The 18,214-nt window shown below is 37.4% G+C and overlaps 2 protein-coding genes and 1 pseudogene across 2 annotated transcripts in view; all 3 read right to left on the bottom strand.

Annotated features, from left to right (window-relative positions):
- LOC146729933 (uncharacterized) overlaps positions 1–3,228 on the bottom strand; it is a 5,090-nt pseudogene extending 1,862 nt beyond the window's left edge.
- A 2,170-nt stretch (positions 3,229–5,398) lies between these two features.
- LOC146729932 (caspase-8-like) lies at positions 5,399–13,654 on the bottom strand. Its single transcript, XM_085494185.1, has 2 exons — positions 13,560–13,654; positions 5,399–6,850 (listed from the first exon to the last, which is right to left on the bottom strand). The coding sequence occupies exons 1-2, from the start codon at positions 13,651–13,653 to the stop codon at positions 6,270–6,272; spliced, it is 675 nt and encodes a 224-aa protein (XP_085350311.1). The 5' UTR covers position 13,654; the 3' UTR covers positions 5,399–6,269.
- A 40-nt stretch (positions 13,655–13,694) lies between these two features.
- LOC146729931 (uncharacterized) overlaps positions 13,695–18,214 on the bottom strand; it is a 60,892-nt gene continuing 56,372 nt past the window's right edge. Inside the window, exons 4-5 of the mRNA XM_085494709.1 lie at positions 13,818–13,964; positions 13,695–13,711 (exon numbers count right to left, since the gene is read on the bottom strand). Of these exons, the coding sequence (XP_085350835.1) occupies positions 13,695–13,711; positions 13,818–13,964 (164 nt within the window). The remainder of the gene's footprint in view (positions 13,712–13,817; positions 13,965–18,214) is intronic.

Here is an 18,214-nt window from a genome sequence, read left to right as displayed (position 1 = left end):
GACAAGACTTTGCCATGAATACCATATTTGATTACTTTCCACCACAGAAAATCGTGCTGAATCGATTAGATAATATTATCGCACTGTTCCCATGTAATAAACATCACTGATGAGATATTATCACTCTGGTCCCATAGAATACTTTTTACTTGTAAGATTATATTATCTCACTGGTCCCATGTAATAAATATCTCTGATGAGATATTATCACTCTGGTCCCATAGAATACTCATTACTTGTAAGATTTTATTATTTCACTGGTTCCATGTAATAAACATCACTGATGAGATATTATCACTCTGCTCCCATAGAATACTCATTACTTGTAAGATTTTACAACTGACTGTACGCATCTGCGGGCATTTGACTGATATTAATTATTCATGGTGTCATTGTTTATTCATGAGTGGATGTGTGAAAGTAAACGTGACGTTTTAAAGATTGATTCGATTCGATCGCAGAGATGGATACTTTACCTTTTTTTAGCGCAACGGCGATACTTTCATCCATGTTTACTGAAAACAAGTCGATTTAAATGTCCAATGTATATAAGTAGTCTTTCAAAATCGCCGGGGCCTCAGAAGTGAAAGGTCACGTACATTAACATAGATAAGAGATGAAGTATACAGCTGCACTTTGATTCGTTGATAATGCTAGTCAACATATTTTAATTAGCATAATCACCGGAGTGATTCCGCTCCGGTTTTTCACTCCAACGCAGGGGGTCGCCTGCAGATGCGTCCAGTCGGGATTTCTTTCGCAGTCACGCTAGTTTTTGCGATCACGTTAAAAAGGCTAAATTGACAAATAATTATATTTTTTTGTAAAACAAAAAAGAAGTCCCGACTTTTCCAGTCTAGGTGTCCCGTAGCGGCGTTCGAATTCTGGCTGACAAAATTGCAGTAAAATTGCACCCAGGTAATTGCCATCTGTTTCAAAGAACACGGGACAACGCAGAATTCGACGACGATATATGGTATTGTAATTCTCCACTATGGGTAAATAAATTACAGGAGATGATGAAGGTAATTTCGAAAGCTGCAGATTTGTGCAGTGTGTACACCAACCACTACATTAGAGCGACCGGTGCAAAGTCTTTCTTTCGGCCGGAGTTGAGACAAGGCGTATCATGTACGTGTCACAAAAACGATGCGAGAGTTCGATCTTACACCATCAAACTTAACCCAGAACAACGACAAAACGTGTCAGTCATACTGTCACAAACTTTGGTTATACCAAAAGTATTCAGGTCAGATGTTGGAACTGTAGTCACCGTGTCAGTCGCCTTACATGATACACGGTGTCCCGCCGCGTCTCAAATTTCAGTCAAACAAAGCATGGAGCTAATTTTAGCTCCATGAACCAAGTTACATATAGTATGATGAGTCACAAAACCGGTTTATTTCACAACTGTAATTTCAATTGGCAAATTACAATCCAAATTGTACAAAAATCGGAATGGAAACGTGGAAAATCCGTTGTTTTAATAATCCAAACTGTACACGACCCTGTATTTCAAATGGGGTTGACGCAGTCAGTAAAAGGTCATCTTTTGTTATGCAAATGCTTGTGTTTACGCTGCTCTATTCACCGTGGATACGTTTCTTTTTCATGCGGAATAAAAAATAGTTTGTATTCAATTTGAACTGTGTTGCCCATGTTATTTAAAATAGAGAGTGAACATGCCAGAATGGATATTACGTTAGATACTCGGCTGTGGCATTATCAATATTATAGTCATGACCACCATCCCTTTGGCAGGCAACAAATCGTGATATTACGTTAGATACTCGGCTGTGGCATTATCAATATTATAGTCATGACCACTATCCCTTTGGCAGGCAACAAATCGTGATATTACGTTAGATACTCGGCTGTGGCATTATCAATATTATAGTCATGACCACCATCCCTTTGGCAGGCAACAAATCGTGATATTACGTTAGATACTCGGCTGTGGCATTATCAATATTATAGTCATGACCACCATCCATTTGGCAGGCAACAAATCGTGATATTACGTTAGATACTCGGCTGTGGCATTATCAATATTATAGTCATGACCACCATCCCTTTGGCAGGCAACAAATCGTGATATTACGTTAGATACTCGGCTGTGGCATTATCAATATTATAGTCATGACCACCATCCCTTTGGCAGGCAACAAATCGTGATATTGCAATCACAAACATGTATTATTTAAACATTTTTCTTCGATGAAACAAAATTTATCGTTTTCAGCAGTAAATGTCAACACATTAATTTTTAGCATTTTTCCCTGTATACAATCAACCATTTCTGTAGAATAGTTATATACCTCGTGCCTATCCAGTTTTGTATTCATTATTTTAATTCTCTATGTAGTCTGGCTGGCAGCAAGTCAAACCCACTTTGTCAAACTTCCACAAATTATGTAAATTAAACAATAGTGTAAGCAATTGGAGTGACTAATAAAGGAATGTACTCGTTGAAACAGGTCTTCTCCAAACGTTGGTCAGAGACAAGTGGTCACATGACCTAATATAATTATCCTACAATTCAGTATACTTTATGACATGATTTGAAGTTTACCACATATACAGTTTGAGGGCGCTGTTCTCACGAAATGTCAATTTTAGCTCACAGTCATGCACATTCATAATTTACACAAATAAGCCACAATAAACTCATTGGTATCATTTGCTCTGGATTTATATCAAGCTACTTCGTGAATAATTTGGAATAATTTATTGTTTATTATTCATCATACAATTGACTAGAGTAAGTAAAGTAACAGTTGGCAGAAGGATGGTAAAATTGAATGCATTTTCTTCTCACTTTTGTCAGCAAGCACAAATCACCTATCAATAGTGAGAATTTAATCCACTAATGAGAATAAAACCTGTTGTTGATTCTCACCAACAGAATGTATAGTCAGAGTTCTCAATGTCACCATATTGTTGGTGAGAAGTGTTTCGTGGTTGATTCTCACCAACAGAATGTATAGTCAGAGTTCACAATCTCACCATATTGTTGGTGAGAAGTGTTTCGTGGTTGATTCTCACCAACAGAATGTATAGTCAGAGTTCACAATGTCACCATATTGTTGGTGAGAAGTGTTTCGTGGTTGATTCTCACCAACAGAATGTATAGTCAGAGTTCACAATCTCACCATATTGTTGGTGAGAAGTGTTTCGTGGTTGATTCTCACCAACAGAATGTATAGTCAGAGTTCTCAATGTCACCATATTGTTGGTGAGAAGTGTTTCGTGGTGTATTCTCACCAACAGAATGTATAGTCAGAGTTCACAATGTCACCATATTGTTGGTGAGAAGTGTTTCGTGGTGTATTCTCACCAACAGAATGTATAGTCAGAGTTCACAATGTCACCATATTGTTGGTGAGAAGTGTTTCGTGGTGTATTTTCACCAACAGAATGTATAGTCAGAGTTCACAATGTCACCATATTGTTGGTGAGAAGTGTTTCGTGGTGTATTTTCACCAACAGAATGTATAGTCAGAGTTCACAATGTCACCATATTGTTGGTGAGAAGTGTTTCATGGTGTATTCTCACCAACAGAATGTATAGTCAGAGTTCACAATCTCACCATATTGTTGGTGAGAAGTGTTTCGTGGTACTGTATTCTCACATTTCACAATTTATGAAATAACTACTGTATCTTGGCAAACCCTTTCAGCAATGCATTTCAGAAAGTAAAACACAACACTTGAACTCCGTATGAGAGTCACAAAAATAAACATATTTAAGAAAGTGGAAATTTAAATCAACAGCAGGTTTCATTCTCACCAGAATACTATGTTCTCAGTAATGTTGGCTGGAAGGAAAATACATTCTCACTAACTAGTAGAAAGTGATATATTCCTGCATGATTTTCACCTTCCTTCTCCATAGTGTATACAGATTGGATATATAAAACCCAAACATTATCTGTAATACATTTTTAATTTAAGTATCATAATATGAGTTGATCATCAAATTGAATAAAATAATAATGTACAGAAATGGGTATATATCAAAACCACACCATGATTTGATCTGAATACAATTGACTAAATTACTAATACAAAATATGAATGGTTATTTATTAAACTACATTTGAGATACATTCTTCATTAAGGTATTAAAATAATAATCACAAATCACACAATATTGATCATCAAATTGACTAAATTATTATTTAAAATAAAATGGATTCATAACAAATCACACTCTGATTTGAAATATATTTCGAATCAAGGAATTACTTTGACAGTAAATATACATATTATATTCATCATTCAATTTACTAAAGTAATGAACTGAAACAAACAAAACTGGATATTTATAAAAACATGCCATGATTTGAAATACATTTTCAATTAAGGTATTATTTTGATAGTCAATATACATACCATATATTTATCATACAATTGTACTGAAACCCAAAGTATCTGAATATTTATGAAAACGTGCAATGATTTGAAATACATTTTGAATTAAGGTTTTATTTTGATAGTCAATATACATACCATATATTTATCATACAATTGTACTGAAACCCAAAGTATCTGAATATTTATGAAAACGTGCAATGATTTGAAATACATTTTGAATTAAGGTTATATTTTGATAGTCAATATACATACCATATATTTATCATACAATTGTACTGAAACCCAAAGTATCTGAATATTTATGAAAACGTGCAATGATTTGAAATACATTTTGAATTAAGGTTTTATTTTGATAGTCAATATACATACCATATATTTATCATACAATTGTACTGAAACCCAAAGTATCTGAATATTTATGAAAACGTGCAATGATTTGAAATACATTTTGAATTAAGGTTTTATTTTGATAGTCAATATGCATACCATATTTATCATACAATTGACTAAAGTAATGTATTGAAACCAAACATAACTGGATATTTATGAAAACATGCCATGATTTGAAATACATTTTCAATTAAGGTATTATTTTGATAGTCAATATACATACCATATATTTATCATACAATTGTACTGAAACCCAAAGTATCTGAATATTTATGAAAACGTGCAATGATTTGAAATACATTTTGAATTAAGGTTTTATTTTTACAGTCAATATACATTCCATATTAATTGACTATAGTAATGTACTGAAACCAAAAATATCTGAATATTTATGAAAAATGCCATGATTTGAAATACATTTTGAATGAAGGTATTATTTTGATAGTCAATTTGCATACCATATTTATCATACAATTAACTAAAGTAATCTACTGAAACCAAACATAACTGGATATTTATGAAAACATGCCATGATTTGAAATACTTTTTTGAAATAGAGTATTATTTTGATAGTCAATATGCATACCATATTTATCATAAAATTGACTAAAGTAATCTACTGAAACCCAACCAAACATAACTGGACATTTATGAAAACATGTCATGATTTTAAATACATTTTGAAATAGGATATTATTTTGACAGACAATATACATACAATATTTGTCATACACTAAACTAAACATAACTGGATATTTATGAAAACATGCCATGATTTGAAATACATATTTATGCTTGAATCAAGCTAAATGTTAAACTGATCCCAAACTGTATTTTAGCTCATCTGATTTACGTATTTTACAAATACTTTACCATGGCTTTATCCTACAATGTCTTCAATTTACTAGTAGAAAGACAGTAGTAGGACAGACATAATAAACAGAACAATATTTGGATATATTTACTATCACATCACATTAATTTCCAGTTATCATTCACAATTACATTCCATATATTGGAAACTTTCAAATTTGAATTATCTAAAACAAAATTTAGTTGCCACTAACTGCTAACAAACCCATATAAAGACAACATGATTTGTTAAGAAAGCTGCCTACATTTGCAAAGTATATTATATTATATGCAAATATATGCTAGCAATATTTGTTCCAATTCAGAAATAAGGTTAACCATGTTGGTGATTACAAAGCCTTAGATTTCTAATTCTGTTAATATCATTTTAGAGGAATGATTTTACTGACAACTAAGATAGATGGACATACCAGCATATATTTAGTGGACTGAAAATCTTGCATTGTTAGCTTCACATGTCTTTATTGTAATTTTAATCATTATGTAAGTGAGAAAAGACTGACTTAAACATTTGTAATGTATTGTTTTATAATCTTGAGTACACATTTACTCACTATTACTATGTTTTTATAATTACATGTGAAAATTATCATATCAAACATGTCTTTATAACATGTCATGGAATATATTTACAGATAAACTTCTTTTCTGAGTGTGGTAAATGTGGATGGACATTGTGTACATCCAGCTTCCCTAGCTATATCACCAACTTTGTCATGTACGACTGTAAGGATGGACAGCAAACTGTGTGTATCATGTAACTGCTCCAGCATCTTAACTAATTGTGAGACATAAAAAGTTCCTTTCTCTGGATCTCTCATAGCCACATACCCAGGAACAGTAGAGAGACTGATACAGAAATCAGACTCATCAGGAATAACCTTTGGAACACTGCTATCATATCTTAGGCCTTTCATCAAACCTCCTCCCTGGCATGCCTGGATAAAGAATATTTTGGGTTTTCCTGCAAGAGTACGACATTCTGTTGCTGCAAAATGTCGCGTTAAATCTTCAATGCGAGCAGATTTACTATCAACACCTGATACCCTATCTTTACTACCATGTGACAGTATACACACTATAATACAGTCGGCATTACGGTGGTTCTGCATACTCACAACTCGTAGAGTGGTTTCAATATCAGAAGCAGTCAGGTCATTGTAAATTTGTACCCCAAAATCCAATCTTTTGAACAAACTTTCCAGTTTTGCTGTGAATCAATAACAAGTGAACAGAGTTTGAATTAGAGTGAATAATGATGTTACATAATGTTACATAATTAAACCGGTCACTGATAGCATAGTGGTTGTCACATCAGACTCATGATAACAACAAAGTGACATACAGTAGACCAATCACTGATAGCATAGTGGTTGTCACATCAGACTCATGATAACAACAAAGTGACATAAGTAGACCAATCACTGATAGCATAGTGGTTGTCACATCACACATGATAACAACAAAGTGACATACAGTAGACCAATCACTGATAGCATAGTGGTTGTCACATCACACTCATGATAACAACAAAGTGACATACAGTAGACCAATCACTGATAGCATAGTGGTTGTCACATCAGACTCATGATAACAACAAAGTGACATACAGTAGACCAATCACTGATAGCATAGTGGTTGTCACATCAGACTCATGATAACAACAAAGTGACATACAGTAGACCAATCACTGATAGCATAGTGGTTGTCACATCAGACTCATGATAACAACAAAGTGACATACAGTAGACCAATCACTGATAGCATAGTGGTTGTCATATCAGACTCATGATAACAACAAAGTGACATACAGTAGACCAATCACTGATAGCATAGTGGTTGTCACATCAGACTCATGATAACAACAAAGTGACATACAGTAGACCAATCACTGATAGCATAGTGGTTGTCACATCAGACTCATGATAACAACAAAGTGACGTACAGTAGACCAATCACTGATAGCATAGTGGTTGTCATATCAGACTCATGATAACAACAAAGTGACATACAGTAGACCAATCACTGATAGCATAGTGGTTGTCGCATCAGACTTGTCAAGAGGTCTATATATATGTTTGTATTAAATCTGAAAGAATTCATACGAAGCGAATGGGAATGCCAAACGGTGATTCGTATAACTTAAACTATATAGATCACACTTGTTGTGGGTTCTTTTCACGGGCCATAAAGGCATTGGAAATGATTAAGATGGTTATCGTTACAAGACGACAATGATCTCAGGCCAATAACAATTGGACATCTAAGAACCATAGAGAATTTATAAATAAGGGAACGAACACATTCATCATACACGCACAGCACTAAATGACACCAAATTTGAATTAACTGCAATGTGCGTACGCACACTTTAATACAAAGAGCAAAAGTTTGACAGTAAATACACAAATAGCTTCACAAAATCTGCTAATTAAATATTACTGCATTGCCTAAATATTTTAGACGGTTCCGATAACGTAACCGCGGTCGAAATATGCAGGTAAGGCAAGGGGAAACTGAAACCTGGCTGTTTGTGCGTGTAAGGCAGATGTACTATACCAGACGTAACGATGTCGAACTGCAGCAACAAACGTGGCGACAAACTTCAGATGGCTTGGTTTCCAGGGGTGGCTCACATCACGAGGACGCTGTACAGTACTATAGCTGACACCAGGACGACCAGAGAGTGAATTCTCAATCCGGAGTTCAATGGTGACGTTATCTGTGTTATACCGTACTTCTGGTGGATCGTCCAACACGCCAACCAAGGCACGCTTTCTTGTTCAATTTATTGTGCCCCATATGTAAATCAAGATGACACCCCTTTGTTTACACTGCTCATTTCTAATTGGTCGAAACCAGAAGAATTGCGAGAAACTACCACATCAGGTGCGACAGGAATGTCATGCAAACTGACAGAAATGCAAAACCGAGTTTGTTGACCCGGCTAACCAAATTCACCAAAGTTTATTGACCTCAAATTCATTCCGATTCTCGGGAATCAAGTCTTCGGTACCATAGTATTTGGAGACAAATCTCACCCCAGGTAAATTCTTTGTCGTCCAATCAGGCTGCTCCCCTTGCGAAGAATGTAACAATTCGTGCATGCAATATATGTATTAAGTATTTCTTTATTTCTCCACCTATAACAAGTCACAAAGTATTCCCCTTTCTATGTAAATCATGTATGCATTTAAAAGCTTATAAGCCTAACAGGGAGGACGTAATACTTGGAAATAAATTAAACTTTGGATTCCTGACAAGACTCATGATAACAACAAAGTGACATACAGTAGACCAATCACTGATAGCATAGTGTTTGTCACATCAGACTCATGATAACAACAAAGTGACATACAGTAGACCAATCACTGATAGCATAGTGGTTGTCACATCAGACTCATGATAACAACAAAGTGACATACAGTAGACCAATCACTGATAGCATAGTGGTTGTCACATCAGACTCATGATAACAACAAAGTGACATACAGTAGACCAATCACTGATAGCATAGTGGTTGTCACATCAGACTCATAACAACAAAGTAACATACAGTAGACAAATCACTGATAGCATAGTGGTTGTCACATCAGACTCATGATAACAACAAAGTGACATACAGTAGAACAATCACTGATAGCATAGTGGTTGTCAAATAAGACTCATGATAACAACAAAGTGACATACAGTAGACCAATCACTGATAGCATAGTGGTTGTCACATCAGACTCATGATAACAACAAAGTGACATACATTAGACCAATCACTGATAGCATAGTGGTTGTCACATCAGACTCATGATAACAACAAAGTGACATACAGTAGACCAATCACTGATAGCATAGTGGTTGTCACATCAGACTCATGATAACAACAAAGTGACATACAGTAGACCACAATCACTGATAGCATAGTGGTTGTCACATCAGACTCATGATAACAACAAAGTGACATACAGTAGACCAATCTCTGATAGCATAGTGGTTGTCACATCAGACTCATGATAACAACAAAGTGACATACAGTAGACCAATCACTGATAGCATAGTGGTTGTCACATCAGACTCATGATAACAACAAAGTGACATACAGTAGACCAATCACTGATAGCATAGTGGTTGTCACATCAGACTCATGATAACAACAAAGTGACATACAGTAGACCAATCACTGATAGCATAGTGGTTGTCATATCAGACTCATGATAACAACAAAGTGACATACAGTAGACCAATCACTGATAGCATAGTGGTTGTCACATCAGACTCATGATATGGGAAGGCCAATTCCACTGGCTGGGATTCATTCACTAATGAATGCGACTTTGGGGGGAACCTTGGTTAAGGTCTGCAGGTGCTTGTGTTCGACCGAGCCTGGTTGACGCCAGGATAGAACATTAAAATTACCATTTGATAGGGAGATGGCCACACAGCCCTGTCGTGTAGTCCCAAACAGGAAATGACTTATGTGGCAAAATGCACTATGTGTCAGCACTAGAACTTGCAATTACAAAAAAGAATCAAAGAAAGCTTAGAAAGAACTCCCATGTGCTGAGAGTATTGGAGACACATTAAATATAATTCGAAATTACTTAGCTGAAAACTAATTATGCAAATCAAAAAAATAACTGGTCTGACCAGACCAGTGTAAAACTAATGAGGTCTGCGCAATGTAACAGAAAATCTATGTCTCCAAGTTTAATTGAAATGTGATTAGAACCAAAAAATTATGAATTATTATGCTTATTAGGGAATTTATATGAACAGTTTTTTACCCCAAACTAATTAGGTTTGTACATTGTCCTAGAGCATCTTTGTACTAAGTTTCATTGAAATGGAATAATTAGCACCGTGAAAACTCCAAAATTTCGACCCCCTCTAAAAATTCGGCCAGCTATTTATTTGCCGGGTTTCGGTGTTTTATTTACCTCCAAATTTTCGACTCCACTAAAAATTGCCGACTCATTCTTATTCGAAAATTGCGACCAGTTTTAGTTTTCCCCCAAACGAAAAAAAAACCGATGTGAGCGTTCAAACGGGACCTTCCTCGAAGGCATGAATCCGGGTTTCTGATTGACTGAGAGATTTTTATTTTATTGGTAACGAAAATATATTCTAAATAAACGAAGTTTCAAATAAAAACGAACACAAAAATCTCGGCATGCTGCGTTTCTGAATTGTTGATTATTACTGTACTCAGTAGTGATTATAATAATGTACACAAAATAAATTTGTTGAATGGTTATGAAATACAAATAAAAGTCAACTTAGTTAAATCGTAAGCGAATGATTCCGGTTTCGTATAAACGTTTGATGCTGTAGGATATCCGCCATGTTCTCTTAGGTCAAATAGGTCAAATCGCTAATTAACCAATCAAAAAGCTGGATGATGCCAACGTGTTCAAATTACCATAGCTTATTTAAATATGTTAATGTTATTGAACGCAATGCGGAAGAGATTGATGTTGTAGTACGATATTTTGGCTTGGATTTTGATGCGAAAACGGCATGATTTTTTTTAAATAAAAAAATTAGTTGTTTTTAAAAAATAAACTGGTCATCTGAAGAATAATTTAACATTGTTCACAGTGATAACAGCTCATTCTCGAAAGGAAGCTTACCCGCTCACGCTAGTCACGATAAAAATCATACACGTGTACTCTTGAATAGACAGACGTCAATGACTACGGTAAAACTTACTCTATTTTAGCTGGCAGGATTGATTGAAATGTCCGAAAAATGACGCCAAAATACACCTTAAAAGTCCCATTTTATTTTCTTAAATCCCATTTTATTTTTTATTCCAAGGGCGAATTTACGGCAGAATTTGGTCCCTCAAATAAGGGACACGTGAGCTTTGATTCTAACCGGATACATTGCACTGGGTCGGGGAGATAGTTTGCTAAACTTCCATGTATCTTTTGTCCAATGGGTACCTGTACTTCGAACATTCGCAAGTTTTCCTAGGTAGTGCGAGACAGCTTTGTCTTTTGACCTATTAGTTTTGTGCTGACCTCTTCTCCGCGTCTTGATGTTTTGTTTTGCTTGTCATAATACTCACTGATTGATGACTTTGTTTAGATTTTGAGTTACAACTCGGCCACGACCTTTGCTTTTACCGTGAAACATGAGGAAGTTTACGTCAATAGACGGACATTGCATTTTTTAAAAACTAATGAAGCACACTGTCTATCATCCCCATTTTTTCATTTGCTGATTTCTACTCTGAAAAATTCGACCGTCCGAAAATGCACCTTAATTTTGACTCTAAAAACACGTCACATTTCTAACACCAATTATTTAAAACCGGTCGAAATTTTGGAGTTTTTACGGTACTTTAGATATCAGTGTGAAAGCTTAAAATTGGTTAATTATGCAAATTAGGTAATTAATATGTACAGATTGTAACCCACAATTATTCAGGTCTGTCTATTGTCCTACAGCATCCATGTACATTCATTGATATGTGATGTATAGTACCTGAGATATCAGTGTGAAAGTTGGTTAATTATGCAAATTAGGTGATTAATATGCACAAATATTTACCGGAAACTAATTGGGTCTGCATAATTCTAGATTCAATGAAATGTGATGATTAGTACTTTAGATATCAGTAGAAAAGCTGAAAATTAATTATGCAAATTAGGTAATTAATATGCACAATTATTTACCCTAAGACTAATCAGGTCTCTGCATAGTCCTAAAGGATCTATGTACCAAGTTTCATTGAAATGCGATGATTAGTACTTGAGATACCCATGGAAAAGCTGAAAATTAACTAATTATGCAAATTAGGTGATTAATATGCACAAATATTTATCGAAAACAATCAATCTCTGCATAATCCTTGAGTATGTAAGTACCAAGTTTCATTGAAATGTAATGCTAACTACTTATATCAAATGCTGAAAATTAATTAATTATGCAAATTAGGTAATTAATATGTACTGATATTACCATAAAAACTATCAGGTCTGTGCAGTGTCGTATGACATCTATGTACCAAGTTTCATTGAAATGTGATGATTAGTACTTGAGATATCAGTGGAAAAACCGAAAATTGACTAATCATTATGCAAATTAGGTAATTAGTATCCACAGATTATTACCAAAAACTAATCAAAACCTAGCATTAGTTCAGAGCATCTATGTACCAAGTTTCATCAAAATCCAATGAGTGGTTGTTTAGATATCAGTGGAACAGTCATGGAACCACTAAAAAATAGCTAATTATCATGCAAATTAGGTAATTAATATGCACGGATTTTTACCAAAAATTAATCAAATCTGCGCATATGTTCAGAACATCTATGTACCAAGTTTCATCAAAATCCAATGAGTGGTTCTTTAGATATCAGTGGAACAGTCATAGAACAGCTAAAAATTAGCTAATTATCATGCAAATTAGGTAATTAACGAGCATGGATTTTTACCAAAACCTAATCAAATCTGCGCATTGGCCCAGAGCATCTATGCACCAAGTTTCATCAAAAACCGATGTATGGTTCTTGAGATAGCAGTGGAACAGTCGGACACACATACACACATACATACACACATACACACATACACACATACACACATACACACATACACACACACTAACTGCAAAGACTCCCATTTTGTGCTTCGCACATGGGAGTCAAAAAGTAAGGAGAGACAACAGTGACATTACATGTCCGGAACTGTTGCCTGGCACAAAAACATGTAAAAAAATGTTACATAATTATACTAGTAATCTTAAATGGTACCACCATCTTCTTTTGTTTAGTTACTGTCTATCATACAAAAGAATAAAATAAGTTTTAAAATAATGACACATGTAAAACCTTGATTAATATTAATAATAATAGAAGCTTAACTTTTAGGACAGTGTACAATTTTATATATATTATTGGTGAATATAAATAACTTACCTTCATCTATCTCTGTACCATCTCTATTGGATGTTGGATCAATGAAATGATGATTATTAATAATAATAGCTTGACCTTTAGGACAGTGTACCATTTTATATATATTATTGGTCAATATAAATAACTTACCTTCATCTATCTCTGTACCATCTCTATTGGATGTTGGATCAATGAAATGATGATTATTAATAATAATAGATTGACCTTTAGGACAGTGTACCATTTTATATATATTATTGGTGAATATAAATAACTTACCTTCATCTATCTCTGTACCATCTCTATTGGATGTTGGATCAATGAAATGATGATTATTAATAATAATAGCTTGACCTTTAGGACTGTGTGTCATAGGATATTCACCAACCACAGTAGCTGCCCTAGATCGTCTACTTTTCACTGGTACTAAGAAGAAAACAAAACAATGCATAAATGTTTCTTAATGAATATAGGAGTTCACTGAAAAGATAAACTATAACAAAGATTCATGACACACTACAGTGTGACATAGTTGCCACACAGTGTCACAATCCACTATAGCCTTTGCTGTTCAGTGTTGCTATAGTCTCACATGGTATTGTCACCAGTGCTGCTACACCGTGTTGTCACCAGTGCTGCTACAGTGTGTTGTCACCAGTGCTTCTACACTGTGTTGTCACCAGTGCTTCTACAGTGTGCTGTCACAAGTGCTTCTACACTGTGTTGTCACCAGTGCTTCTACAGTGTGCTGTCACAAGTGCTTCAACACTGTGTTGTCACCAGTGCTGCTACAGTGTGCTGTCACAAGTGCTTCAACACCGTGTTGTCACCAGTGCTGCTACAGTGTGTTGTCACCAGTGTTTCAACACTGTGTTGTCACCAGTGCTTCTACACTGTGTTGTCACCAGTGCTTCTACAGTGTGCTATCACAAGTGCTTCAACACCGTGTTGTCACCAGTGCTGCTACAGTGTGTTGTCACCAGTGCTGCTACAGTGTGTTGTCACCAGTGCTGCTACAGTGTGTTGTCACCAGTGCTTCTACACTGTGTTGTCACCAGTGTTGCTACAGTGTTGTCACCAGTGTTGCTACAGTGTTGTCACCAGTGTTGCTACACAGTGTTGTCACCAGTGATGCTACAATGTTGTCACCAGTGTTAATACATAGTGTTGTCACCAGTGTTGTCACCAGTGCTGCTACAGTGTTGTCACCAGTGGTGCTACACAGTGTTGTCACCAGTGTTGCTACAGTGTTGTCACCCGAGTTGCTACAAAGTGTTGTTACCAGTGTTGCTAGGTCACACAGTGTTGTCACCAGTGCTGTCACCAGTGTTGCTACACTGTGTAGTCACCAGTGATGCTAGTGTTGTCACCAGTGTTGCTACACAGTGTTGTCACCAGTGATGCTACAATGTTGTCACCAGTGTTAATACATAGTGTTGTCACCAGTGTTGTCACCAGTGCTGCTACAGTGTTGTCACCAGTGGTGCTACACAGTGTTGTCACAAGTGTTGCTACACTGTGTTGTCACCAGTGCTTCTACACCGTGTTGTCACCAGTGTTGCTACAGTGTTGTCACCCGAGTTGCTACAAAGTGTTGTTACCAGTGTTGCTAGGTCACACAGTGTTGTCACCAGTGCTGTCACCAGTGTTGCTACACTGTGTAGTCACCAGTGATGCTAGTGTTGTCACCAGTGTTGCTACACAGTGTTGTCACCAGTGATGCTACAATGTTGTCACCAGTGTTAATACATAGTGTTGTCACCAGTGTTGTCACCAGTGCTGCTACAGTGTTGTCACCAGTGGTGCTACACAGTGTTGTCACAAGTTTTGCTACACCATGTTTTCATTAGTGTTGCTACACAGTGTTGCTACAATGTTTTCACCAGTGTTGCTACACAGTGTTGGCACAAGTGTTGCTACACCATGTTTTCATTAGTGTTGCTACATAGTGTTGTCACCAGTGTTTCTACACCGTATTTTCAGTAGTCTTGCTACATAGTGTTGTGACCAGTGCTGCTACAGTGTTGTCAAAACCGTTGCTACACCGTGTTTTCACTAGTGTTGCTACATAAAGTTGTCACCAGTGTTTTTGCAGTGTTGTCACCAGTGCTGCTACCCAGTGTTGTCACCAGTGTTGTTACAGTGTTTTCATCAGTGTTGCTACACAGTGTTGTCACCAGTGTTGCTACACAGTGTTGTCACCGGTGTTGCTACAGTGTTTTCACCAGTGTTGCTACACAGTGTTGTCACAAGTGTTGCTACACCATGTTTTCATTAGTGCTGCTACACAGTGTTGTCACCTGTGTTGCTACACAGTGTTGTGTTGCTACACAGTGTTATGTTGCTACACAGTGTTGTCACCAGTGTTGCTACACCCAATTGTCACCAGTGCTGTTACACAGTGTTGTCACCAGTGTTGCTACACAGTGTTGTCACAAGTGTTGCTACACAGTGTTGTCACCAGTGTTGCTACACTGTGTTTCACTAGTGTTGCTACATAAAGTTGTCACCAGTGTTGTCACCAGTGTTGCTACACAGTGTTGTCACCAGTGTTGCTGCACAGTGTTGTCACCAGTGTTGCTACATAGTGTTGTCACCAGTGTTGTTACAATGTTGTCACCAGTGTTGCTACTCAGTGTTGTCACCAGTGTACTACACGGTGTTTTCATCAGTGCTGCTACACAGTGTTGTCACCAGTGTTGCTACGCAGTGTTGTCACATCTGTTGCTACATAGTGTTCTCACCAGTGTTGTTACAATGTTGTCACCAGTGTTGCTACTCAGTGTTGTCACCAGTGTACTACACAGTGTTGTCATAAGTGTTGCTACACCATGTTCTCATTAGTGTTGCTACATAGTGTTGTCACCAGTGCTGCTACACATTGATGTCACCAGTGTTGCTACCCATTGTTGGCATCAGTGTAGCTACACAGTGTTGGTACACAGTGTTGTCACCAGTGTTGGTACACAGTGCTGTCACCGGTGTTGCTACAGTGTTGTCACCAGTGTTGCTACACAGTGTTGTCACAGTGTTGTTACACATTGTTGGCATCAGTGTAGCTACACAGTGTTGTCACCAGTGTTGGTACACAGTGTTGTCACCAGTGTTGGTACACAGTGTTGTCACCAGTGTTGGTACACAGCGTTGTCACCAGTGTTGGTACACAGTGCTGTCACCTGTGTTGCTACAGTGTTGTCACCAGTGTTGCTACATAGTGTTGTCACCAGTGTTGCTACACATTGTTGGCATCAGAGTAGCTACACAGTGTTGTGACCAGTGTTGGTACACAGTGCTGTAACCGGTGTTGCTACAGTGTTGTCACCAGTGTTGCTACACAGTGTTGTTACCAGTGCTGCTACACAGTGTTGTCGCCAGTGATGCTACATAGTGCTGTCACCAGTGCTGTTACACAGTGTTGTCACCAGTGTTGCAACACCCAATTGTCACCAGTGTTGCTACACAGTGTTGTCACCAGTGTTGCTACACAGCATTTTCACCAGTGCTGTTACGCAGTGTTGTCACCAGTGTTGCTACACCCAATTGTCACTATTGTTGCTACATAGTGTTGTCACCAGTGCTGTTACAGTGTTGTCACAAGTGTTGCTACACCCAATTGTCACCAGTGATGCTACATAGTGTTGTAACCAGTGTTGCTACATAGTGTTGTCACCAGTGCTGTCACACAGTGTTGTCACAAGTGTTGCTACACAGTGTTGCTACACATTGTTGGCATCAGTGTTGGTACACAGTGTTGTCACCAGTGTTGGTACACAGTGTTCGTACACAGTGCTGTCACCGGTGTTGCTACACAGTGTTGTCACCAGTGTTGGTACACAGCGTTGTCACCAGTGTTGGTACACAGTGTTGTCACCAGTGTTTCTACAGTGTTTTCACCAGCGTTGCTACACAGTGTTGTCACCAGTGTTGTCACCAGTGTTGGTACACTGTGTTGTCACCAGTATTGGTACACAGTGTTGTCACCAGTGTTGGTACACAGTGTTGTCACCAGTGTTGGTACACAGTGATGTCACCGGTGTTGCTACAGTGTTGTCACCGGTGTTGCTACACAGTGTTGTCACCAGTGTTGCTACACAGTGTTGTCACCAGTGCTGCTACATAGTGTTGTCACCAGTGCTGTTACACAGTGTTGTCACCAGTGTTGCTACACCCAATTGTCACCAGTGTTGCTACACAGTGTTGTCACAAGTGTTGCGACACCATGTTTTCATTAGTGTTGCTACATAGTGTTGTCACCAGTGCTGCTACACAGTGTTGTCACCAGTGTTGCTACAGTGTTGTCACAAGTGTTGCTACACCATGTTTTCATTAGTGTTGCTACATAGTGTTGTCACCAGTGCTACTGCACAGTGTAGTCACCAGTGCTGCTACACAGTGTTGTCACCAGTGCTGCTACACATTGTTGGCATCAGTGTAGCTACACAGTGTTGTCACCAGTGTTGGTACACAGTATTGTCACCAGTGTTGGTACACAGTGTTGTCACCAGTGTCGGTACACAGTGCTGTCACCGGTGTTGCTACAGTGTTGTCTCCAGTGTTGCTACACAGTGTTGTCACCAGTGCTGCTACACAGTGTTGTCACCAGTGCTGCTACATAGTTTTGTCACCAGTGATGTTACACAGTGTTGTCACCAGTGTTGCTACACCCAATTGTCACC

Source organism: Saccoglossus kowalevskii, chromosome 20 (genome assembly GCF_978046115.1).
Source record: "Saccoglossus kowalevskii chromosome 20, keSacKowa6.1, whole genome shotgun sequence".
In the NCBI taxonomy this organism is placed as follows: domain Eukaryota; kingdom Metazoa; phylum Hemichordata; class Enteropneusta; family Harrimaniidae; genus Saccoglossus; species Saccoglossus kowalevskii.
Note: the sequence above shows the minus strand (reverse complement) of the source record. Positions and strands in the feature narration are given on the sequence as shown.